A 25,013-nucleotide genomic window follows, 5' to 3' on the forward strand; every position below is an offset into this window, starting at 1 on the left:
AACTGCCTCATGAACAGAGATGTGCTAGGATATCTAGGAGTTGTTTGCCTTGTCTCATTAATGTTTTATCTGTGTTAGTTACCACATGCTGGCTAATGAATTTTAATTCATTTTTCCCTTCTAGCAAAGGTAAAGCATCAGAAATTTGTTGCTTCCTACTCTGTTATAAAAACAGGTAAAAAGAACAGTAGTAGTAGTTAAATCTATATTCAGTCCCAAAGGTAAAACCTTTTAATACTACAGCTTCTCTTGCTGCAGTGCAATGAGTGATTGGAAGAAAAAAAAAGTCTCATACCAGTGCAATTCACCCAGTTTTGAAGCCTTCCAGTGAGTTAAATGTGATTGCACACTTGGCTCTGCTTTAACACTGGTGCCTTTGGGTAGGCGGTTCCTTACGCAGCTGGAACTGGATGGGCATTGCCAAACATCTTTCTGTGAGCGCTTGGCAAAATCTCGCTGTGCCTGTGCTCGCAAATAGACCAGTGCTGGCAGAAGCATTTTTGGTTGTGAAGTACATTTGGGACTGTTCAAAGAGATGAAAGGAAGATAGGATAAAGCAAAAGTGCCAAGTTTGCAACCTATAGTTAGTGCATGATGTGCGTAATTTTTTTTAGAAAGAGCTCAAAGTAGAAGCTGAGTTTAAACAACAGCGTGCTGAATTTTTTGCCTAATACACAATCAATAAAGCATTATTCTTAAAAATCTTAGGAAGGTCAATTATGCTGGAAAGAGAGTGCTAAGGGAAGGATCCAACAGGACAGCAAACTGCAGAGAAGTGCCTGGGAAACGGGAAAGTCCTACCTAGCTCCATTTGTACTGAATGACAGATTGTGTCAGGACCAGGAGTAAATCTTGCACGGAGGTGGGAAAAGACAGTAACTCTGAGAAGTCCCCAGCACCCGCGACATGGAGCGGAGGAGGCAGTGGGGCTTCCACTCCTGGAAGTTTTTTGTTTGTGTTTTTGGTCAGTGCCAAAAGGTACCATTTAGGACGCAGAGTGCTATCAAGGGTAAGGCCTCAGGGAGAGATCTGGAGCTCTTTGGGATGTAGTGAAGAGTTCGGAGAAGAAATAGCAAGAGAGGGGGCTCAATAATGGCAGACTGAGCAGCTGGGTGGCTGTGATCGTGGCTTCATGGGGAGCTGGGAGTTTGGCTGTGCTGACCAGTGCTCATGGAAAGCAAGTCCCGAGGTCGTCCCACAGCCTTGGGGAACCCTCAGCTGACAGTTGCATATGGCAGAATAGTTCCAGCACCTGATTTTTTTTTTTAAATCTGGCTGTGAGAGAACTGCTCTTTAAATCAGGAGGAGACAGCAACAGAAGACAGTAATAAGAGCAGATACTCAAGTGCAGGCCCTAGGAGTATGAAAGCCTCCATCTTGTTCCTTAACCAGATAGATTGATTTATTCTGGCGCAGAACAACTGGTAAAGTCAGTCTGCAAATAATCTGAAGAGCTAGTCATTGAGGACAAATGCCGAAGGTCTTGCAGACAAACCATGAAAATACTGAGACCATGAGTCAAACTGTTGTTAAGGCAACCAGAACATCTACTCTACTCCAAATTAGCGCTGAATTGTGTTGGGTGACAGAAGCAATGAGGCAGATTGTCTTTTTATAACGTGAAATGTAAACAGGCAACATTGACCATATGTCTGCTTCTGCAGGGCCGCTCCTCCGCTCCTGGTGTGGCCGGTGAGCGGGGAGGGGACGTGCACGGGCGCTGTGACTGGGGTGCTGTGGTCGGTGGAGGTGGTGGTCATGGCTCCCTCCCTTGTGCGGCAGGTTTTTCCTGTGTTTTTTTTTTTCTGCACCCCAGTCTCCTGCTGCAGCGTAAGGCTTAGTGCTGACAAGAATCATAGAATCATAGAATCGTCTAGGTTGGAAAAGACCTTTAAGATCATCCAGTCCAACCATTAACCTACACTACCAAGCCCACCTAAACCAATCAAGGGTAGACTAGACTAAAAACAAATGTAAAAGCCAAACAAAGTCTCTGGTGACATCTTTCTCCTGGGCTGAAAACAGTGTAACGTTTGGCAAAAATTGAAAATGGGACTTGTCCCGTTGGCAGAGAGGACAAAAAGTATCAAACCCGCTTTATGAGGGCATTTTAGGGACAGGCGGGAGGCCCGTCTGGGAGACCCGAGCCTGCTGCGGCCCTGCCTGACAGGGGCGAGGCTGGGGCCGAACAGCTCCCGGGCACGGGCCGGGGAGGTGCCGTGTGCGGGGAGCGGAAGGAAGAGTCTCTCCCCAAGCCTGTGGGACAGAAGGAGCCATAACTCTCGGGCCGCCTCCCCGGGCGGGGACGAGCCTCGGGGGGGGGGGGGGGGGCGGGGAGGGCTACGCGCGGCGTCTCCCCGTCCTCCCGCCAACTGCCCCTGAGGCCAGGGAGGCGGCTGCCACACAGTCCGCGGGGCGGGCGGCCGCGCAAGGCCCGACGGGAGCTGTAGTCCTGAGGCGGCGGCGCTGCGCGGGCAGCCGGCCGCAAGGACTACAATTCCCAGCATGCCCCGGGGCAGAGCCGCTCCCCCCGCTTCCCCCCGCCCCTGCCGCCGGCGGCGCTTGGCAGCGGGGCTGTGTACGTGGGAGCGGGAGGCCGGGCGGCCGGCGGGCATGGGCGGCGGCGGCGGGGAGTGAGGGGGCCGCCACGATGTGGCTGAAGCCCGAGGAGGTGCTGCTGAAAAATGCCCTCAAGCTGTGGGTGCAGGAGCGCTCCAACCAGTACTTCGTGCTGCAGAGGCGGCGGGGCTACGGCGAGGAGGGCGGAGGCGGGCTGGCAGGTACTGCCCCCGGGGGCCGGGGCAGGGTCTCCCCTCGGCTCGGCGGCGGGGCGGGGCGGGGCGGGGCCGCCTCAGGCCCGGTCCCTCAGGGGCCGGCGGCACAAGGGGCCGCAGGAAGGGCGGGAGGGGGAGGGTGGCCGCTTGCCGGCCCTGGGACCCCCCCCGCTCCAGAGGGGCAGGGAGGAGGGGAGGCCTGGCCGAGTTTTGGAGCCCTTGACCTTCACAGGGTTTCTCATGTCGTTGTTCCCCCCCCGCCCCTTTCCCCCCCCGCCCCTTTTTCCTGCACGAGAGAGGCGTTTCAAAAGACATCCCACCGGGAAAAGGGAGGTTTGATGAAGTTTCCGGCACGGGATGGGGCCTGCTGGCGCCCGTGGTGGCAGGGCACCCAGGTAGGTGCAGGAGAGCCCGGTGGGGACGTGCCCCCGGCAGGGCTGGGGGCAGCTGGCTGCTCTGGGCCAGCTGCCATCACTGGGGTGGTCGCAGAGCTGAGGTCAGCGTAGCCCAACACTTGGTGCTGGCTTAACAGCCCTTCGCTCCAGCGGACCCCCTGGCAGAGTTGGATTTGCGGCTTGTTGGAAGAGGGGACGTCAGAAGAAATGAAGTATCTGTCTTGCTTTGGCAAGATGCTCATTTCCAAATCCCTTTTCCAGCATGCATCTGAGGCTGCTTGAGATGAGCTCCTGCTCAGGCATTTCTGATCGCTTGTTTTAAAAACAAGCATAGGATTTGATGGAGCTTGTCAGGAGAGGTGGGTCAGGAAAGTGACAGAGCATTGGACACCATGTAATAAACTTTATTTCATGAGAACTTCAAGGTATGGAGCTGAATTTCTATTTTTAATTCTTGCCTGTTTGTATCATTACACACCGCAGGGACCCTCAGCTACCACTGAGACCTCTGTTGTGGTAGCTATTCACACTAGAACTGACTCCTTCATAGTCTGGTGGCGTCTGTCATTGACCCTGTCAAGGAGAAATGCTACAGGAAAGCAGAGTAAAGTTGTTCCTGGATGGGATACAGCTCTTGGGTGTTTTGTATGAGTTGCATCTCTCTGGATTTTCTAGGCTCTAATTGTGTCATCATAAACCAAGCTATATTAAACATGAGGCATAATTGTCTTGTTGAAACATTTATTCATTCTACTGGACAAAAACACAAAGTCCAGGCTTCTGGCTGATGAATTTCAGATGTAGAAATAGCCCTCCCAGCTGGAGGTGGGGCATTCTTCATTAGCATCTGAAGCACTTGCAGGGCACAAGGAAGGTGTAAAAAGAAAGCATCACAAAATCCCAGATTCTCTTCTAGGGATATCATAATATTATAGATAGATAGATAACGTTAGGCTTCAGCTTAGAACCAAGGGTGATATTTTGCGACCTTGGAAGTCTTGTCGTCATCAGGCTAGATGGGCCATTCTCTGGCCTGGTATCTGTGGAAGCCGAGGAAGCTGAGTTGGTATGAAGGTTGTCTTCCTGTTTGATAAAATTCATTTAAGAACTGTGAATAAAGTGAAACTAGAATTAGATGTTAATTTAAAAACACTCATAGGCTTACAGCTGCACAGACAGCTGGGGCCTCCTAGTGCCCTTTGGTTTTTGTTGAAGGTGAGGCTTCTATCACTAGTCTTCTGTCCTTGATGACTTTTGACAGCATGGAGAAACACTTGAATGGGATAGTTCCTGTAGTATGCTTTTCTAATGTGGCATTGCACATTTTATTTCTGTAGCTTTTCTCATAATGTTAGATTCATACAGATTTCATCTGTGCAAATTATGTTTTTCACTGGACAGAAACAAGAAGAGTGAGATGCTGTTGAATTAAAATTGTGATTAACAAGAAAATTGGAAATAATGCAGTTACATTTGTGTTTGCAGGTTTGAAAATATTCAAACCTCCTAGGTATAAGCTAGCATAATTTGCTATGCCTGATTTTAATTTTATATTGCTATGTGTCACTCAAGAAAATTAGTGCTTGCTTTAGAAAAAAACGATGAACACCTATTATCTTATGAGGTCATTGCAAATGTGCCAAGTAAAATCTTGTTCTCCTGAAGAGCATTTTTCAGCTGGTGAGACAAGACTAGAGGCGACTGGCAGCGTTAACAGACTGGGGACTTATGAGTGAGAGAGGCAGGCAGCAGTGCAAGACTAAGTCTTGAGGGAAGAGAGGGGCAATGCCTCAAGACAGGAATGGGAAGAGAGATGAACGGTGCTGCAGGGTTTGAACAGCAGTAATGGGGACTAGCTGAGGAGGCAGTACCAAGAATACAGGAGTGCACTTGGTAAAACAGACTTTAAGGAGGGGAGATGTGAGTTTTGAGGAAGCAGCTGATACAATAGCTGGAGAAAGTACAGACCAAGGTGAAAAAAGATAGATGAGAGCAGAGATGCTTACCTGAAGGAAGGCTGGAAATTCTGGTGCTGTCCTGGGTTTAGAAAGAAGGCTACAGTTGGATTTGTTTGTGTGACCCTTCTGGACTGACTGTTACGGCAGGACCAATTTGTAATCTGTAGATGGTAACAGTTAGCTCTTACGGCGTGTGTCCACACACAGCATAGTTCTGAGTTGGCTTGTGTGGATAAAAATGGACAGAAATATCTTGTGCTGGTTTTGCTTAGCCTTGGCTCTCTTCCTGCAGGTGTGTGCCTGCTTAGCTTTACATTTTATTCTCTTTTCTTTCTTAGACCTCACCTAAGGATACAGATGCTGTAACCTGTTCGACTGGTTCTGCATCTGAGAATTCAGCATGCAATAGACTGTCCCAAAGCATGTTGCTGTATGTTGGGCAGTGCAACCATGTGACCGCTGGTCGTTCTGTCTTCTGCAGAGCTGATATGGGAGAGCTACTCCAGTTTTTTGGAGCATATTGATAAGAATGTAGCTGGCAAAATGACCCGCCCATGTGCTGAAGCACAATTACAATGAGACAAAACCTGTGTTGTGAATGCATGTGCCGTAACCAAGGTCTAGTGAGATTAAGCATGTTGCTGACAAGGATGTTGCTTTGGTTATAGTTTAGACAGGACCTTAATTAGGAGATGGGTATTCTGGGAGTAGTTATATGAATATTTGGTGTCATGAAATACCAATCTTTAACTGAAATGTCAGAAAACAAATTATTTGTTTTCTGCTTCAATTGTTTCAATTTGCCTCTTTCCACTTTAGAAATTTAAGTAAAGTGCAACTGTGAGAGGAGAAAAACTTATCAATGAAATACACGGTTGGAACTAGTCTTCCCTGCTTGTTTTATGAGCCGTGCTTGGGAAGGTGGGGAAAAAGCCTGACTCTTCAAGTCCTGGATTTCCTGTGGCAGTTACTGCCACCTGAGTCTGTAGGCAGCCAGCTGGTTTTCCTGTTTTTTAAAAGATGTAGCTTGTTGTCTGCATCATTGCTAGCTAGCTCGCAGGCATGGGAGTTTGGAGGAATGGGAGACAGAGCTAGGCTTGTATGTGTGCTCTGGGGAAATTTTCCTTATCTGGTATCTGTCAAAAGGAATAATGTTAAAGTATTATCAAGTAGTGGATGTCAATGGCAAGGACCTTATCTCTAACAAATTCCTGGTGGATCAATTAAAAAAGTACTTGGTGATCGTTGTACAAACTTAAAGAAATATATTTTGGTAGGAACTGCAGGACAGGAGAGGAAACTTGTGCTGTAGCTAGACTCAGCATGCAGCAAAGACGACGCTTGCTTTTCAAAACTTAAAGGCCTGCACTGTGACATCGCTAAATATACAGTAGTAGAATAAATGGCAGAAATCATTTATACCTGTTGGTGTTTTAGCACACCGAGCCTTTGGTGTGGCTTGCTTGCTGCAGGTCCTCAACTGTGATAGGAATCAAACGGAAAACTTGCTAGATTAATAAAGATCCGAAATGATCTGTGCTGCATATTTTTTTCAGCAGCTGTAGCAAAGATTATTTTGCTGTGCATATAATTGCGAGACCAATAACACCACTCTGTTAAGAAGCATATTTACATTTGGGGATGACAGGTGGGAAAATGACCAGCGCACGCTTCGTGCTATACAGCTTTTTAGCTGTACAGAAGCAAGGATAAGGAGAAGCTGTGATATTTGTGATACTTTTCTTGGTACCTACCAAGGAGACTAATACTTACCTTTTTCCAGAGTTGTGCTTCTAATTTTCCCTTCTTTCAAGGATATCTTTATTGCCACAGATAGGCAAGATAGATTGCGACACAAGGGCTTGGATGCACGCCTTAGTTTAATGAGTTACCGCTGTCTTACCTCAGTCATAACCACTGACCATAATGTACTTGAGCTCTTGTAAATGGAGATGAGATCTTTTTTCACTGAAGGCTTAAACTAACTGGTTTTACATCTCAGTTGACTAAAAACATTTGCGTCTCAGCCCATACTCATTAAGTTGAGGTTTCCTAGTCATGAGATCAAGTTCACTTAGGAAATTAAATTAAGCAAAAAAAAGAGTTCTATGCTTAATTTGAGGAAATAGAAAAAAGGGTCTTATTCACAAGTTGGCATTCATGTGTTTTAAATCAAATACACAGAGATGATGGGTTTTCGTGGTTTATATATTTGTATTTTAGCTTATCTAGTGAAAACTGGGGCTTCAGTCCTTTTTTTTTAAAACTGAACCAAAATGCTGTGTAAAACTATTTGCTGTTATGGAATGAAGCTTTATCCTGTCTCTGTAAATAAATATTTACTGTAGTAGGGATTTGCAGTTTGGGTCTCCTGCATTGTAATTTGGCAACAGTTCCCTCTGGATGTGTGTTTCTCCCCTGAGATTATATCCTGCGCCAGAGAAGCCTTTTTGGAAGTTACATAGCGTCTGCTATGTTACTCTGGTAGTTTTGGTTTCAGTGGGCCTGCATCTTCTGATTTTTTTAAAAAAGTTTTGCTGAAAAATACAGTCCATTTAAATTGTAGCTTGGATACTTGAATTTGTCTGTGCTTATGCAATGGATTTCAGTTTTGTAGTAAATCTGTATATTTCACATACTATTCCTATTGATTTTATTCCTTGCAGTTGTATCTAGGTATTACATTGCCCTCAGATTTATTTTTCTTTTTAATTCACAATTTATTAGCAGGTTGACTTTATGGTACAAAAACAACTAAAAAAAATTCATTTAAAGTTCGTTATTTTTCTTCTTCACATTTCTGCTTCTTCAAACCTAGACATTTAAGTTGTCAGGACATAGCTATTTAAAACCTCTCTTAAGGTTGCTCTAGGCTTTCTTGCTGTGAGGCATCCTCTGTAGGATTCTACGGAGTCTCTTCGTGTACCTAAGAATCGTACACTGAAAGCTTAGGAGAATGCCTGTACGTGGTTTTAACTCTTGAAGTATGACAGATATCTGATCAAAGTGAAGGATGTTTGCTATTGTATTGGGTTTGTGTGGCAAGGTTTTTGTAGCGGGGGGGCTACCGGGGTGGCTTCTGTGAGAAGATGCCAGAAGCTTCCCCCATGTCCAATAGAGCCAGTGCCAGCTGGCTCCAAGATGGACCTGCCGCTGGCCAAGCCCAAGCCCATCAGCGATGGTGGTAGCCCCTCTGTGATAACATATTTAAGAAGGGGCAAAAAACTGCTGCACCACAGCAGCCAGAGAGAGGAGAGAGTGTATGTGAGAGGAACAGCCCTGCAGCCCATGAGGTCAGTGCAGAAGGAGGCAGGAGGTGCTGCAGGCACCGGAGCAGAGATTCCCCTGCACCCCTGGTGCAGCCCATGGCGAGGCAGCTGTGCCCCTGCACCCACGGAGGCCCACGGGGAGCAGAGATTCCCCTGCACCCGGGGAGGAGCCCACGCTGGAGCAGGGGGATGTGCCCCAAGGAGGCTGTGACCCCGTGGGAAGCCTGTGCTGGAGCAGGGTCCTGGCAGGAGCTGTGGCCCCGTGGAGAGAGGAGCCCAGGCTGGAGCAGGTTTGCTGGCAGGGCTGGGGACCCCGCGGGGGACCCACGCTGGAGCAGGCTGCTCCTGAGGGGCTGCACCCCGTGGGAGGGACCCACGCTGGAGCAGCTCGTGAAGAACTGCAGCCCGTGGGAAGGACCCACGTTGGAGAAGTTTGTGGACGGTCTCCTGTGGGAGGAATCCCACGCTGGAGCAGGGGAAGGGGCTGGAGCAGGGGAAGGGTGTGAGGAGGAAGGAACGGCAGAGACATGTGATGAACTGACCACAACCCCCATTCCCTGTCCCCCTGCGCCTCTTGGGGGGGAGGAGGTAGAGAAAATTGTGAGTGAAGTTGAGCCTGGGAAGAAGGGAGGGGTGGGGGGCAAGGTGTTGTAAGATTGTTTTTTATTTCTTATTACCCTACTCTGATTTGGTTGGTAATATATTAAAATTAATTTCCCCAAGTTGAGTCTGTTTTGCCCATGATGGTAACTGCTGAGTGATCTCTCCCTGTCCTTATCTCAACCCATGAGCCTTTTGTTATATTTTCTCTCCGCTGTCCAGCTGAGGAGGGGAGTGATAGAGCAGCTTGGTGGGCACCTGGTGTCCAGCCAAGGTCAACCCACCACAGCTATCTATCACAAACTTACTTGTTTTACAGTATTTTTTCCCCTTTGGTTCTGCTCCGATTAGCCTTTGAATTCTTCAGATTGTAGAAGTGAGCAGTCATTGCCAAAATGAAGCTGACTGTGGCTGCAGAATATCACTTTCTGCAGTTGTTGCCACTCAGGGAAAGCTTTTACAGTGCTTTCAAACAGCTGCTTTTTATGATGATGTAAATAAACTAAGAGTGAGAACTCAATTGTACATCAAAGTGTCTACTTTTTAAAATCCTTAGCGTAATGGGGCTGACCAGTATTGTGCTAATAGAACATTACTGTTTGTAAGGAACTCTTACAGTCTTATAAATATTTTATGTCCCTTAACACTTCTAATGTAGCAAATCAGAAGGCTGTCTGATCCAGTTTTAATATAATTAATTATTGACCACAAAGGTACTCTTATGCATTAGAGGAGAGAACAGGCTTGTGCTAACTTTGCTTCAGAACAATAGTGCCCTTTTAAAAAAAGACAATGGTACATTTTCTTTGCTTCCAATTCTTCATTGGTAAAATGGAACTTAAATTATTCTCTTTGCGTTACACTAGTCCCACAAAGGATAGGAAGTAGGAAGTAGTCAGATTGCTGGGTATGATACACATATTTAAAATAAAGAAGATTGTCAGCATTAAAAAATGTAACTGACAGCTATTCCAGGGGGGAAAAAAAAAAATCTTTGAGATTGTGGGTTGAAAAGGACCAAAAAAAAAAAGCAAATATCAGTACTCTCTTGATGTACTTGGTGAAATAAATATAGCAGAACAAAGTGGTGTTGCCCCAAAATGGCAAAATGCTGGGCAGTTATTTTCATGCAACATATTGGCTTTATTGCCTTAAATTGGTACAACTGAGAGCAAAATTCATTGCTGATATGTTTTGGTGCATGTCTCTGCAGCTTTTGTTGATATTTTGTTAACCAAGTGTTTTAGAGACTTTTGGGAAGAATGCATCCTTATTTCAAAGCTATTCTTGATTCCTTGCCCTTTATTTTATTTTCTAGGGTATTTTACCCTATTTTTAAGTATGTAGGGTATTTCCCAGTACTTTTACTCAAGTAGCTGTGAAACTAAAAATGTTTTCTAAAAGCAAAGCACTTTCTCCGTGTAAATGTGCATCACCTGCCATATATACTGCTGAAGTCATTCCCTGAGTGAAGCAAGAGGATGATTTAGGTAGAATCCCTGGTAGAAGCTGTGGGGTCTAGCTTTGAGCAGAGATGAGAGTAGGTGACCTTCTGTAGGTCGCCCCTAAAATTAGTTGTTTGAGAGCAATATGTACCGCATTTCATTAGCGAGGGATTGGCAAGTATGGCCTGAGCTGCTGCTTCCCCTTGCCTCCCTTATGGACATAATGCTAGTGTCTGGGCTGCGCAGTTACTGATTCTTTTGTTACCTACTCCTTTATTTTACAATTTTACAATTTATATCGGTGTCATTATACAGGTGAATTTTAAATCTCTGCAACCCTGGAAGTGAATCATTCTTCAGTAGGCTTGGGTGAATGGGGTTAGCAGAGTGCCAGCAAACCACTCAGCAGTGGTCTTACTTGCCTGGGTGAACGTGGTTCTTGATTTCCCGTTGGGAAACAGCAATCAAAGGGAGTGCTTGCTGAGAAGCACCCAACAACTTGTAGTTATGGAAACCCTGACTGATAATACAGTATTCAAGAAACTTGTAGCTCACAGAGCACTTTCAGGACTAGGGTAAGAAGGTGAGACTCTGCTGATTCCTCGCAATTATGCCACTGGAATTAGTTTGTAATGTACTGGGTAGTTATCGGCTTAAGCTCAAACCTGTAGTCTGTATCACATTCGTGGACAAAGCAGTATTGACTAGTGGGACTGTCGAAGTGAGTGATACTAACTTGATGCAGTTTATTGTGTCTAAAATCTAACGACCTTCCAAGTAGTCAAAAACTGTTACGACATTTTGAGTGCTGCTTTCTAGTGCGCTGTTGTAATCATTCTCTCAAGCTGAGCAGTTGCATTAACCTTATAAAGGTGACTAATATCCTTGTACTGTATATAGGAACAGAAAATGATGTTAGGAGAACTGTGAATGAATTAATAAAACATTTGCTGAAGCAAAGCCAACTTTGAGATCAGCCCAGTGTTATGACTCATTCAGTAAGCCAAAGCTCTTTAAACAGACATAAATGTTATCATCTATTCAATGTCTGACTTCAGTTAGAAACTGCAAAAAAATTCTACTTTCCAAAAATTATTTACAAGCTATGAATTGCAGACAAGACAAGATAGTGTTTTTGATCGATGTAATGTAATGTACTGGTCTTTGAGGTTTTTTTTTCTGTTTTTCATTATTATTCACTTCCGTTTTTTTTTTTTAAGAGAAGCAGAAGCATTCTGAAACTTGAATAGCCAGTAAGGTAGTCACACAGGCCCTATGCTGACAGTGTATTCTTAGGAGAACCATGTTCTGAGGGTGATTGTCTAGACTTCTCAATTTTGTCTGTCTTTGCTTTCTTGTATTCTCTCATAGTTGTTATTTGTCGGCATTTGAGAGCGGGTAAATGAAAAGAAAGCGGAACAAAAAGTGCCAGAAGCTAACCTAAAAATCCTGAAATAACTTCTGAGGGATGCATTTGAAATGATCTAAATCTAATGCTTCCCCGGAATATTAAAAACCTGAATCCAAAGATCATTTTCCATTAAACGTGGAAGGGTGTTTAGAGGTGCTATAAGGGATATATTAACTTTGCATACAAGCTGTCTACCCTAATAGCATTTTTGGGGGGAATGCTCTGCATCCATGATCTCAGCAGGTTTGTGGAACAGACTTTACAGCATCTCTTTGGGGAATTGCATCTCTCATTTTTTTGGGTAGTCTCATCTCTTATTTTGCAGTTCTTCTGTAGGAGAATAAAAGCTCTGTGTGACTGCTTTGGTAGCTTTGCTTTAGTTGAACTTTCCATTTATGTGGCCATGCTAGAAGGATAGTAAGCATAGGAAATACAGAAAGGAAGTGTAAGGTACCGTTGCTTGTATTTTTGTTTCTGTTGTTAACAAGAAGAAAAAGTTTTACTTGTGCATCAGGATCCAAAAGCTTGTATTTTTTCTGTATGGATTTTTTTTTTCTTTTAGAATTCCCCGATTCTTAGATTTGAAAGGAACTTCTAAGGTATGTGGGCTAATATTGTTATTACTGTGTAGAAAGAATTATTTTGGCAGCCAAGATAAAATACATACTCATTTTCTTAACAAACTTTTTTCTCTCAGTTATGGAGAGATTAAGTATGTCTCATTAATTAAATTAGTATATTTTGATCTGAACTCTGTTTAATAGGAGCTAATCCAATATCTAGTGGCAGGGAGGTGACATGGCCATTGTATCTTGGGTGTGTAATCTTTATGGGAATTATGCACTTTATATAATATACTTATGCATGTGATGGTAGGATGAAATATTAGTGTTCCATACATTATGTAGGAGTCATCTGATAGACTGTTTATGAAGAATGGCAGGCATTTTCTCACTATTGTGTGGTATGCGCAGCAAAACTTTGTACGTACAGAAGTATGATATGGTGTTCTCTTGTCAAAATGGTGGGTTTTTTAATAAAAATCAGACATAATGGAATTACAGTCTTCTGAGAGCTGTTTCCTGTGACTGGGAAACAGAACAACAATAAATGACTAATTAAGAGGTAGTTCAGTTACTGCTTGTGCTCGTTGAAGTCTGGGAACTACCGTGTTATGTTTCAGGTTGTCCTCTGGTTTACCATGGCTATTGCTTCCAAGGGGATCATCTCAGAAAACTTGCTTACCCTCGTTTTGTGTTTATAAGGGCTCTTAACTGGATCAAAATATCACCACCTCCCAAAAAGGTTCCTGTGGGAGCACTTTTTGCTTTACTCATTTGTGCTTCTTATTTTCTCAGAGTTCATTAGTCCTTTCTTGGGTAGCATTCCTGTTCACTAAGAAAGGAATCAGAAGTGAGGGTACATTTCAAAACCTTAGTTTCACTGTGCTGTATACATTTTCTTGAATGCAACAGGTCTTCTCGTGGGAACATTAGATGCAGTGTTGGATTCTACATCGAAAGTCGCCCCATTTCGCATCCTGCATCAGACACCAGACTCTCAAGTCTACTGGTCCATTGCATGTGGTATGTACTATGATTTAGAAGCTAACTGAGTTTATAAAGTGAAAAATGAGGGTACAAAGTATGGGATCCATTTTTGGGTTAATCCCCTCACATCATCATTCACTCCTGTGACCTCTAAATGGTTTAAAAATTATTTGCAAACCTGTGATTGGCAGTAATATGAGGTTCCAGTTTTTTAGAATATATGTACAGACACTTCATATTACAACTTCCGATTGCCTGCTTTCTGCAGTAGTCCATCAGGTACTAAAGCCTTGGTGTTCTCTTAGAATAACAGAGGCACAATCTTTTCTTCTGTAAGCTGCAGTGGTAACTTGGCACAGTTCAGGATGGTAGGGATAAGTTGACCCTTGGGAGTACTAAGTGTGCTGTAGGTAGGAATAACAGGAGCTGCTTATCCTAATGTTTTTTTCTTACTTTATCTTTGCTTGTTAAAATGAGCCAGGTTCCCAGTCATGGTCAGAGCTAAATTCTTGCTCCTATCTGTTGCTTTTGTAGTGTAAGAAATTCTTTCTCTTTCTCATGTTGCATTATTAATCAGTAGGAAATGGAAAACAAAATTGACCTTGAGAGTGGAGTAGTGATTTTTCCTAGAGCATGCTTTTTGATAGCATGCGTGGGTTTATTTTGTTGTGGTTTTTGTTTTTTTTATTTTAAGTTTTGTAGCTTCTGCTGAAAATAAAGTCTTAATTCCTTTATACAGGCTGCTTAACTACTGGGTGTCCAAAGAGACCTCCATTCCAAAAGCTGAGAGGACTCTTATTCTTTACATGCATCATTGGTTTTTCTTCTGAGGCATGGTCTTGCCTTTATATTGAGATTAATTAATATTGTCAGGTGGTCTAATGCTAAAAAGTCACTGTTGCGGAATAAATCTATTTCTTAGGGTTATTGAAAACTCTGAAAACGTCTATAATTACAGTGAAAAAGAACCACGTATTTTAGTTCATTTTTCCATGCTTTAATTTTTTTTAATTAGTAGTGTTCTTTAAAGAAACAAGACTCCATCTAGACTTCTCTGGGCTCTAGACCTTCCTTTTAGTTGCTTGTGGCAAACGATGAGCTTTGCAGGAAATCTACCATTCTGCAAAAAATTACATGCATGAGTAATTCCACCAGTAAGTGCTATGCTGTTGTTACACTGGATTTTGCTGTTACCGCTTTATTACGAATCTTCGTTGCTTCACTTTAAATGAAAAATTGTGCCTCTTGCTGTCTTTTCTATACAGTTGGCTGCTTTCAAAATACAGATTTATTCTTTTAGATGTTTAGCTAATGGTTTACACATTTCAAGCTGTAATGCTAATCTGCTCCTGTTCACGTTCTGCAAGGACTTATCTGAAGGGCATAGTCAGTGAGAGAACTGTTTAATAACAATGTAAGGTAATTCATTACATGCCACTTTAAAAGGGCAGCCTTATAAAGCTGATAGAATTTGAACAGTTTGTGAATTGGCAGTAAATAAAATTTTAGGACCACTTCTGAAGAAGTCAGAACTCATGGTGACAGGCTATCAAAAAGGTACTTTGATAAGTATGTTGGAAATATACTCTGGGGAATTCTAATGCCATCAGGTCAGCCCTTGGGCAAATACGAAGGGTAATCTTCACCTTAGGACTGAATTTATATCGATTCTGTGCTGCGTAAGTGTACTTTACAACAAGAGGCTACATAATGTAGTTGTACTTCTTGTTAGATTTTTCCTTCGGTGAAGTAAAGAAAGTGGAGAGACTACATTTTGTTCCTGCTATTACATGTTAAGGATCTGAAAAAGTACTCCTAAATCATGTAAATAATTATTAAAAAGTTTCATCTTTACTCTGTCACATCTGTGCCTCTGACTCACACTGACTCAAATAATTGGTCTACATGTGTAGTCTGAGAAAAAGAATTAGTTTGCGATTTAATTGCTGTGTGAATTACTCTTCATATAATTTTTTAAAGTGTTGTTGCAAATCTACCCTGTGTAGTGCAGTGTAACTCTTCAACCGTATTTAGAACAATTTCTACTCATTCCCAAGGCAACTTTAATTCTGTGGAGTCCAATGAAAGTTGTTTAATTAGTCTTTACAAAGTAAATTGAGAAAAAAGAAATTGTTAAAGGTGTGTTCTTGCTTAGGGGTATTGATAGTACGTGATTACACGGACCGATTTTATTTGTGAGCGTTCCTGGGGAGGATGAAACTGCCAATTAATTTATAGCCTAGAATCCCTTTATTCAAACCTGTGTAAATTCTTTCCCTCCCACCATTTGATGGGGAGCCACCTGTCTTTAAAGAACTGACGCAGTGTTGGATTTGCTGGACCTCTACTGTTGTTTCACTAGTAACATCTCTGCTTATTACCTATTACCACTTGCATAATTTGTAATTGAGTATGTGAAAAGAATTAGATGAACTATCATAAGCATTTTGAAGTTGGCGTACCATATTTCTGTACTTACAAAAGTAGCTAGTTGGTAAGAGTGTTCCTTTGCATTTAAAGTAAACCAGTAATCTAAATGTATTTCTGGCAAGTTCAGGTAAGATAGGTTTTTCTTTGCTATGAAGTTACAGTGACATTCACCATATAGTGATAGCTCTCTGAAGCCTAGGTTAAAAAGCACTGTAAAGTAAATAAAGTAACAAGGTTGGCTTCTCTCTAAGGTGTTTGAAAATGCAGTATTTATATTTTTGGAACACTGCATTTTATCTTGGCTCTATGGTAGAATGTAGAAACCTGCATTCCTTATGGTTACTGATAACATTTTTGTTTTAAGTTACTCCTCCTCTTGCACATACGCAATGAAAGGAAAGAAAACAGTCCTTATTCCCATGTGTTTGAGTCCCAGAGGGTCCAGAAGAAAAAATACTAATTCTGGTGGTGCCAAACATTGTTTCAAGGATCGTTCAGCTTGTATGAATCAGTGAGCCTTTTTTCCTGCACCAGGAGTTAGTTCTGGTATATGTTTTCTATATGGGGTTCAGCTGTGCTTCTGTCCTCTTGCAGCAGCCTGCAACTGCATGAAAATGATGTGTTGTTTGCAATTACAGCATAAGCAGAACTTTATTGTTGGTAGAATGACGTTGTTCCCTGAACAGTGGTTGCCTAAGGTTTAGCGTGGTTAGAAATATAGTTAAAATGGGACTTGATAGAGAATGAGATAAAACCACAACTTATACTGAGCACAAATAAGTAGCAATTGACTGATTGTTGTAGACGGCATGAATGGTTGTTTCAAGTATCCAAAGAGAAATCTTTGCTACCTTCCTGGTTACGGTGATGTATTCTTTACATCCTTACATGGTAGAAGGGATTTTGCACAGCAGGTCTGTCTTGGAGATCTACTCTGGAAAGTGTTGTGGGCCAGTGATCAAAGCTGAGGATATCAAAGGCCCGGATTTCATTTTCTTCTTAGTCTCATGAGTTTGATGTCACATTTCCCATCTTCTAGACTATTAGACTGGGAGTGTTCTAGCGATGCTCTGCCATCCGTGTTGGGGAGGTACTGCTGAGCTGAAGGAACTGTCAGTCCAAGTCAGGCTTCAACACTGAGCCACACCATGTTGACAAAGCTGAGATGCTTCTGGATATAAAGGCTAGAAATACAGCTGCATAAAGGGCTTGAAAGATAAAAAACACAGCAGTGCACATTTTTAATGTACACTAAATACATTTTTAGTGTACACAAGACTTGGACAATAAATTCGAGACTTGCGATTTGGACTTGTCTATCTAAATTACTCTGTGAATTGGGAATTTGCTAAGTATTCTCTTGATTAATATTTTTAGTGACATGATGAAAGTCTGTTCTAATTTTAAGTAATGCTAACTTTCTCTTTCAATCAGGATCCAGCAGAGAAGAAATAACAGAACACTGGGACTGGTTAGAACATAATGTTATGAAGACTTTATCAGTATTTGATTCAAATGAAGATATTACGAGCTTTGTCCAGGGAAAGATAAGAGTAAGTAACAGGCACATGATGTAATTGGGAAAGGCTAAGTATTTTTTTCCTCTAAATGTATACGAATAATATGTCCTCTTTAGAATATCAAAGGACAGCACCACAATGCTACATACTTCTGATTAAGTAGTATGTGGCTATTAACTTCAACACACTCCATTGTTCCTGTTTATCTGCCCCACAGTTAAGTAAGGTTGTTTGACATAAACTCTTCTTGGTAAATGATACACCAGATGCCTTTAGATAGTGTTCTAAAACTGTTGATAAATTATTTCACAGTAATTTTAATAATGCCTGGGAAGTATATGGTATATTTTTGTGAAGGTGCAACAGTTCGCTTTATATATGCTAAATATTTAGCCCAGGAATTCTGTGATTAAGCGAGGAAAAATATATCTATGTCAGAAGAGAAGACCTGGGAATGTGTGTTTTGCCTACGTTGTGTGGGAAATCTGGTGGATGAGTCTGAAATAGAACATTTCATTTGTGACCTGTGTTTTGATCCTCGGTCCATTCTTCCTGTTCTAAAACTTACTATCCTGTTAGGAGAATGCTGTGCTGTATGTGTGCAGGTGCGTATATGACACCCACCCACACGGATGCATATATAAAGTAATTGGTTCTTTTGTTTTAGGGTTTGATTGCTGAAGAGGGAAAAGGTTCTTTTGTAAAAGAAGAAGATCCTGAGAAGTTTCGTGAAGGTCTTATGAAGTTTGAAAAGTGTTTTGGATTACCAGAGCAGGAAAAGTTGGTTACCTATTACTCATGCAGCTACTGGAAGGGCAGAGTGCCCTGTCAAGGATGGCTTTATCTTAGTACCAACTTCCTTAGCTTTTACTCATTTTTGCTGGGAGCAGAAAGTAAGTAAGCCTCTATACTAAGCCTAGTCCCTTCACATTTTGCTGTTTATCTTTCAGATTTGGAAGAATTCTTCCTGTGTCCCAAGGGAGCTATTTTGCCATGTGAGCGGATGTCAACACAGAATAGAAAAAACTGCAAACATAAAATACTCTACGGAAATGAATACATTTGTGTAACTTACTACACAATGTCCATTAGTTTTCTTCCTCTCTATAAGCTTCAGAGAGAAAGCAGACCTGTTGCAGTTGACTGTAACTAAAAGTTGTCTGTCGTCTTTAGTTCATGCTGCATATTAATTCAGTCTGTGAGGATTACAGTTATTTCTTCACACACAGACTTAGTATTTCACATCGGTGCACTGTGCACTGGTGATAATTGCACATATCTTTCTTTTCCTGTGTAACATTAGTTTGAAATGCCCAAGCAAATGCCTCTAATAATGTGAGCTATAACTGTATTAATGTGAAAACTAGAAAGCAAAAAGAAAGTAGGATCCTTTCTAAGCTAATTTTCATTTGTATTGGGAAATGTCATAGCTAATGGGCACGGTTCCTCTAAATGCCAATACATGATCAATATACTTTAAGAAGCCCTATTGGTAAACTGTTAAAGTGGGGTAGCTTATATGATGGTGTTTGTTTGCAATTTGCAGTTTTACATGAGAGCGAAGAAAAGGTGATGTAAGCTTAATTTTTCATAGATGGTGTGTCTTTACTGTTTTTCTTTCTATAAAATTCTTTCTAATGGAATTATTTTATAGGAATTGTGAAGAGAGTGTTTTTTGTGCTCCTGAGTTTGTAGCCCATTCCAAGTGTGTTATCATTTATATATAGTTATATAATAGTTATATTGCTTAATTATGTTTTATTAGTGCTGTTGACTACTGCTCTTCTTTTTGTTAATATGAGCTAATGGGAAGTTACTCATATCTGCTTATATTTGTATCTTCAGTAAAACTTATTATCTCCTGGGATGAAATATCAAAACTTGAGAAGACTTCCAATGTGATTCTGACAGAGAGCATTCATGTGTGCTCCCGTGGGGAAGATCACTATTTTTCCATGTTTTTGCACATCAGTGAAACGTTCCTTCTCATGGAGCAGCTGGCAAACTATGCTGTTAGGAGACTTTTTGACAAGGAGACATTTGAAAATGACCTAGTCCTTCATGACCCCCTGCAGATCACCAAGAGGTAATATATTACTTATAGTCTATCTGCTCTGGGCCCACTACTTTTTTAGGCACAGGGGAAGAGAATCCTTGTCTCAAGGAGATATGTAAATGTCAGCAAAGCTGGTGTTCTCTGAAACAAGTGTCTCATTAAAATTTGGGATCAAAGCAATGTGAGGCATTGCAATTTATTGTTACTTTGCAGTCTCAAAAGTCTGTATGAAGGCAGGAAGTGATCAAACCTTCAGAGCTGGGCTTCAGCTGTAGGTTTTGTAGTAGTTTGTGTTTTTAAGTGTTCTAGCAGCATTTACAATTAGAAAATCAAGAATGAAGCTGCAGTGTCTCCAAAGAGACCTGATGAGGAAGGAGAAGGCGGAGAATAAATCACTTGATACACATGTGTAAGTAGTAACTGCATGGCTTTTCTGCCACTGGAGATGGGTGATAAAATCAATGAGTTGCGGATGGCTGCATGGCTTTCCTTATTTACGACTTCCTTATTTACCACAGTGTTTTAGGTGGTGGGAAAGATGTGTATGTAAATAACCTGATGGTTAGGGTCCTTCCTTCTCAAGGAAGGTGTGTGATTATTCCTTGTAGTAATTTTATGGTTTCTCTTCAGTTCTGGTTTCTGTTGAAGCAAATGTTGCCTTTTCCTCAGGGAGCTGTCCAAATTCTCGCTCAAATGTTCAGGTTTTGATCTGTGGACTACAGCTATTTACTGTGAAAAGTAACCAGGCAGATCAAGTCTGTTTTTTAGAAAATTTAAATTCACATGAAGGGACTAAATCTTTGTTGGAGGATGTTACCTATCTGCAAATCAGAAATTATGATAAAGCATTTTTCTAGTAGATGTTCCTACTTAAAGCTCTATGCACCTATGAATTAGGAAAAAAAAAAAAGCTATTTAGTTTTATAGTAAACTGATAATAAAACCTGGTTTAGGTTGTATTTCCTGGGTAATTGATTGAGTTTGGTGTTAATGCTAGAGAGGGATGTTGCTCTACAACCAAAACAGTTTCTGGCTGGAGTTATCTGTGAAGAATTAGCCCATGGCAGATGTTTACAACATGTGCTACATTTCTAGCTGTTTAACCCTCTGTCAAGCCAAAATTTGTTTTAGGTTTAAATGGACTATTCTGATGGGTGGGGAAACAGAGCAGATTAGGCTATCAGTATTTTTTTTGTACTACCTCTAGGCCCTGATTCAGCAAAGTGCTTTATTTACTCTGTAAGAACATGCTTGAATCTAATCCTGTTTAGTGAACTATTTAAATATTTTGTTAAGTGGGTGTATATAGATAGGTGTGGTCCTGCCCTTTGTTGCCTCTTGAAGCAAAACACTGAACTTTCCAGACCAACCCCACGGATTGTAGGAGAGCATGACGTTTTACTGTCTTTTTCCAAGGTATTTTTAGCTTTTGTATTTGTAAAGACATTTTAAACTTACTTAATTTTTCTTTTCTCTCTCCTACCCTGTTTTTTTGTTTTGTTTTTAATCTAGAGGCCTAGAGAGCCGTGCCCACAGTGAGCAGTTTAGTGCATTCTTCAGGCTACCCAAAGAAGAGACCTTGAAGGAAGTTCATGAGTGCTTCTTATGGGTTCCTTTCAGTCATTACAACACCCATGGGAAAATGTGCATTTCAGAAAACTACATCTGCTTTGCTAGCCAGGATGGCAGCCTGTGCAGTGTCATCATTCCATTAAGAGAGGTAATGCAAACTACAAGTCAGAGCCAGTTATACCAGGAGTTTTGCACTCGTAGAGTTTAATGCCAGTTTAGCAGATTTTCATTAGAATGTGCTTACTTTACATGATGTCACACATTTCCCCCTAACTTGGATACTGCCTGTAGGAATTCTGTTTGTAGGTTTATAGAACTTCTTTCATGTTTCAGCTTTCTTCCCTGTGTTGTCTTTCCCTTTTTTTATTTACTCTGATTTCTGTACAGAATCCAAATTTTTTAATACTTTTTTTTTAAGTGTAAAAGCTTATGCTTAGTTCTTGAAGTTGAGTTAATGAGAAATTCTCAAGATAAAAAGTAAAGAATAAGAGAGGGTAGAGGATCTTGAAGATTAGTAATTGCTCTGCCGTGTTTCTTTCTTAGCTCAGTAGTGCAATTCTTTTTGCAGCAATTGAGCAGTGCTGTCTGTTCAAAAGTCTATAGGAAAATCCATTGACAGTCGTCAGTGAACAAGTATCAATGCTGTTAGAGCTGATAGTCTCAACAGACTGAATAAGGACCATATTGTAAAGGACACAACATTCATGTTTATTCTACAGAGTACTATAGCTAGACTGTGGAATAACTTCTGAAAAAAAAACCCTTCTCCATCCCTCTCTTGACTTCATGTGATCTGGGACATTGCCACATTTCAGTCTTCCAGTGTTAAAAGTTTTTCATCAGCACCCAGACGTATTTCAGAATAGCCTAAAAATTAACCAGCTTCTGTAATTGCTCTGTAATTGCTCTACATACTCTGTGTACATACTGCCTGACATAAGACACCTGACACAGGGGGGTGAGCTGAGCTAATTTCAGCAATACACTTTGTGTTCCCTGCCCAGATAAAGTAATTTATTTGATTGTCTATAAATAGTCCTGCAGACAATAGATACTTCCATAACCTGTGAAAAACAAGAAGAGGCTGTGTTAAAGATGCTGACTCTTAAGTTTATTCTTGTGGATTGTCAGGCCCTCACTATTTGTTCTATGGTACTGCAGAAGAACTTTATTTCAGTGGTCTTTCATTCTTTACCTGTAACAGTGTAAAAGGATCAGCAATGGCAGTCAGTCTCGCTGTTCATGATTGTCTCACTTGTACTTGCATTATTGAAGTGTATTAACTGCTCTAATCTGTAACTGTTCCATCATGGCAATTAAAATCAGCTCCAGCTGTCATGTGTTATGACAGCTGTCTTTGAAAGGGTATTCTCAGTGGAAATTCATTCTTGTGAAACTTGTTTCATTTGATTACTTGCAAAAGCCGTGTTTTGTCTGCTTTCGGATGGTAATAAAAAAAGTAACAGCTTCAGCAGGTAGAAGGAGGCGAGATTTTCAAATAAGCTCAGCACTCACAGCTAGGAAAACCTTTTCAAAGATTTTTGGTACTCTGTCGAAAATACCGTATAATACTTATTACCTTGTGCTAAAATAGCTCCAGACCACTGAGCTTTAGAAGTAGTGAGTTTGTTATTTGCGTTACTAATTCTGCTTGTGTGGTGCTTCATACTACTGTTTCATGTACACATGTGTTTTTAATAGCTTTGCTCTTTTAGAAGTAGGCTGGTAAAACTTCTTGCCTGATTTATGTATCCTTGCTTCTGTAGGTCACAGGGGTGGATAAGGCAGATCCAGCCAACAAAGGAGTCAGCATTAGTACCAAAGGAAAAACAGCTTTTCGTTTCACAGAGGTTAGAGATTTTGAACAGCTTGTGGCAAAGCTCAGAATGAAATGCAGTGCAACTTCAAGTCCACAACACATCATGAATACAGAGGTAACTGCTCTACTAATTGTACACCTGTAAACCAGAGTTTATGTATCGTTGTCAGTGTTTTCCTGTGTAATGCAATACATTTCTATTTAATCCTGAATCTAGGCACAAGGTGGGTAGCAATGTCTGCTGTACCTCCAGATTTCAAGTTGTTTAAATTTGGTTTTTTCACTTTAAAATATCATGTTCCCATCTCTTGCCTTCACATTAAAACAAAAGGCCACCAGTCTGATGTAAAACTGTATGTAACTGTGTCAGTTTTTGCTAGCTGACTGTTTGACTCAGGAAGTTGATTGAATGATTCTAAGGTTGCTTCTAGATGTGAAGAAACCTGTGCGTGTAGTTTCATGCATGAGAAATAAGAAAGTAATGACAAAACATCCCTAACAAGTATTATTTATTACTGTTGCTGTATCACTTCCCTGAAGATTTTCCCCTGAAAAAAAATTAAATAGAATCAACTGGAGTAGCCTCTGAAGTGACAGTTGTAAGAGTATAGAAGCCTACAAATAAATGTCTTTTAGTAGAAAATAATCAGTGTATCAGCAAAATCTTTACCTTGATTTGATTTTCATTAAGATTTTGATTCTTAAGGGTTAAAAGGCAAAAATTAATAATAAAAGCAAGATAGTTTGATATCAGCAGAAGTGCTCAGCTGATAAGAGTACAGCACAGCCCTGGGAGACCTGAGTGGTGAGGTCTGCAGCTCAGGGGCATTCTGTTTTAGATTACCTTATTTCAGGTTATATCTGCGTTATATTGACATACCATGCTAAGTCATGTGCCTGTGGTTTTAAGGTGTGGAAAAATAAATAACTCTGTGCGCATATGAAAGAGAATGTGTTAACAATGGTGCTACTGTGAATGCATTCTGTTTTGGGTTCTTTTACTTTGTTTCAAAACCATCAGGTTTTGAAAAACAATCCAGGTTCTAATGCTGGTTTTTGATACTCTCAGTATTTCTGTATAGTTCAGTATATTTAAATTAATGTTTTTCTTTTGACTTCAGTGTTGATGGATGGTCAGGCCTCCCTGTCTATTACAGTTCTCATTATGAATATTTGTCCTTTCGTAATTAAGTTTTTGGCTATAGAGGTGGATTTTTTTCAAGTGCAGCCTCCTGAAAGCCCAGCTGTGCAGAGCAGGGATTGCTGTTTTTCATTTACTTTGGAAGTCTGTATCTGGTACCTGTAACTTAATATCATAAACAGTGATGGTCTAGAAGCAAAACAGTTTCTGGTATGAGTGCTGCTTCTTGAAGCATTTATAACTACCGCTGTTAATTTTTTTTTTTTTTTTTCCCCAAGGTTGCAGCTAGTTCTGCCTCTGACAGTCCAAAGGATTTTGATGCGGGACCGTCAAAGATGGATCAGAGAGATAACAGCAAAACTGTCAGTACAGAAGCCCTAATGACTGTCTACCATCCTCAGGATGCTGAGAATCTAGACTCTAAAATGGTAAGGGATAAAATGGCCAACAGTTTTTGGAATCTAATTATAAAGGACTGAAGTATATCCGAAATGTATTCCAGCAAGGCTGCTGATTTCCTTTGGGGCTTTGCCAATGTTCTTTCGTCTGCATTTTCTGTATTTGGAGTCCACAGGGTGCTTCTTCATGGCTCCATCCAATTTTCTGTTCATCTTGTTTAATAACGATATGCCTTATCTTCATGGAGCTAATTCCTCCTGCTCCTCCACCCCTCAGGGAAGAGTTGGCTGTTTGTTTTATGATAGTGAACATGTTTCATATCTATCTGAATTGTCAACATACAAAGTCACTACAAACTCTTTGGGAGCAAGGAGAATGTTATCAAGAAACTGACTTAATTTCTTCCTTGCTTCATTCTTTTGCACTTCTGTCTAACAAGGTTATGCTCTGGAGAATGTTTCTTTAATTGTTTTTGCAGTAGGACATCCTATTTTTGCTTCTCCATAGTCCATGCAAGAAGACAGAAAGGTTTTATTTTAAAATTAAGTCTTTCAGCAGAATTGGGTAAATTAAGATATGGAATTTTTGATATTAGAAATATCAGAAAATAAACACCCCTTGGGCAAGAGAAAAGGGAATCCAGATTTTTAAGCTCTGCTTTTTATAGTACATTG

General features: G+C 41.1%; 1 protein-coding gene across 5 annotated transcripts in view; it reads left to right on the plus strand.

Annotated features, from left to right (window-relative positions):
* The first annotated feature begins 2,650 nt into the window (after window positions 1–2,650).
* TBC1D8B (TBC1 domain family member 8B) overlaps window positions 2,651–25,013 on the plus strand; it is a 41,189-nt gene continuing 18,826 nt past the window's right edge. For 4 of the 5 annotated variants that reach the window (XM_075720390.1, XM_075720392.1, XM_075720394.1 and 1 more), the window contains exons 1-8: window positions 2,651–2,780; window positions 13,328–13,438; window positions 17,267–17,385; window positions 18,020–18,245; window positions 19,198–19,438; window positions 20,921–21,128; window positions 22,747–22,914; window positions 24,219–24,368. In XM_075720390.1, coding sequence (XP_075576505.1) covers window positions 2,651–2,780; window positions 13,328–13,438; window positions 17,267–17,385; window positions 18,020–18,245; window positions 19,198–19,438; window positions 20,921–21,128; window positions 22,747–22,914; window positions 24,219–24,368 — 1,353 coding nt within the window. The remainder of the gene's footprint in view (window positions 2,781–13,327; window positions 13,439–17,266; window positions 17,386–18,019; window positions 18,246–19,197; window positions 19,439–20,920; window positions 21,129–22,746; window positions 22,915–24,218; window positions 24,369–25,013) is intronic. The other variant, XM_075720393.1, reaches the window with a different exon arrangement.

The sequence above is a fragment of the Pelecanus crispus genome, chromosome 13, assembly GCF_030463565.1.
Source record: "Pelecanus crispus isolate bPelCri1 chromosome 13, bPelCri1.pri, whole genome shotgun sequence".
NCBI lineage: Eukaryota > Metazoa > Chordata > Aves > Pelecaniformes > Pelecanidae > Pelecanus > Pelecanus crispus.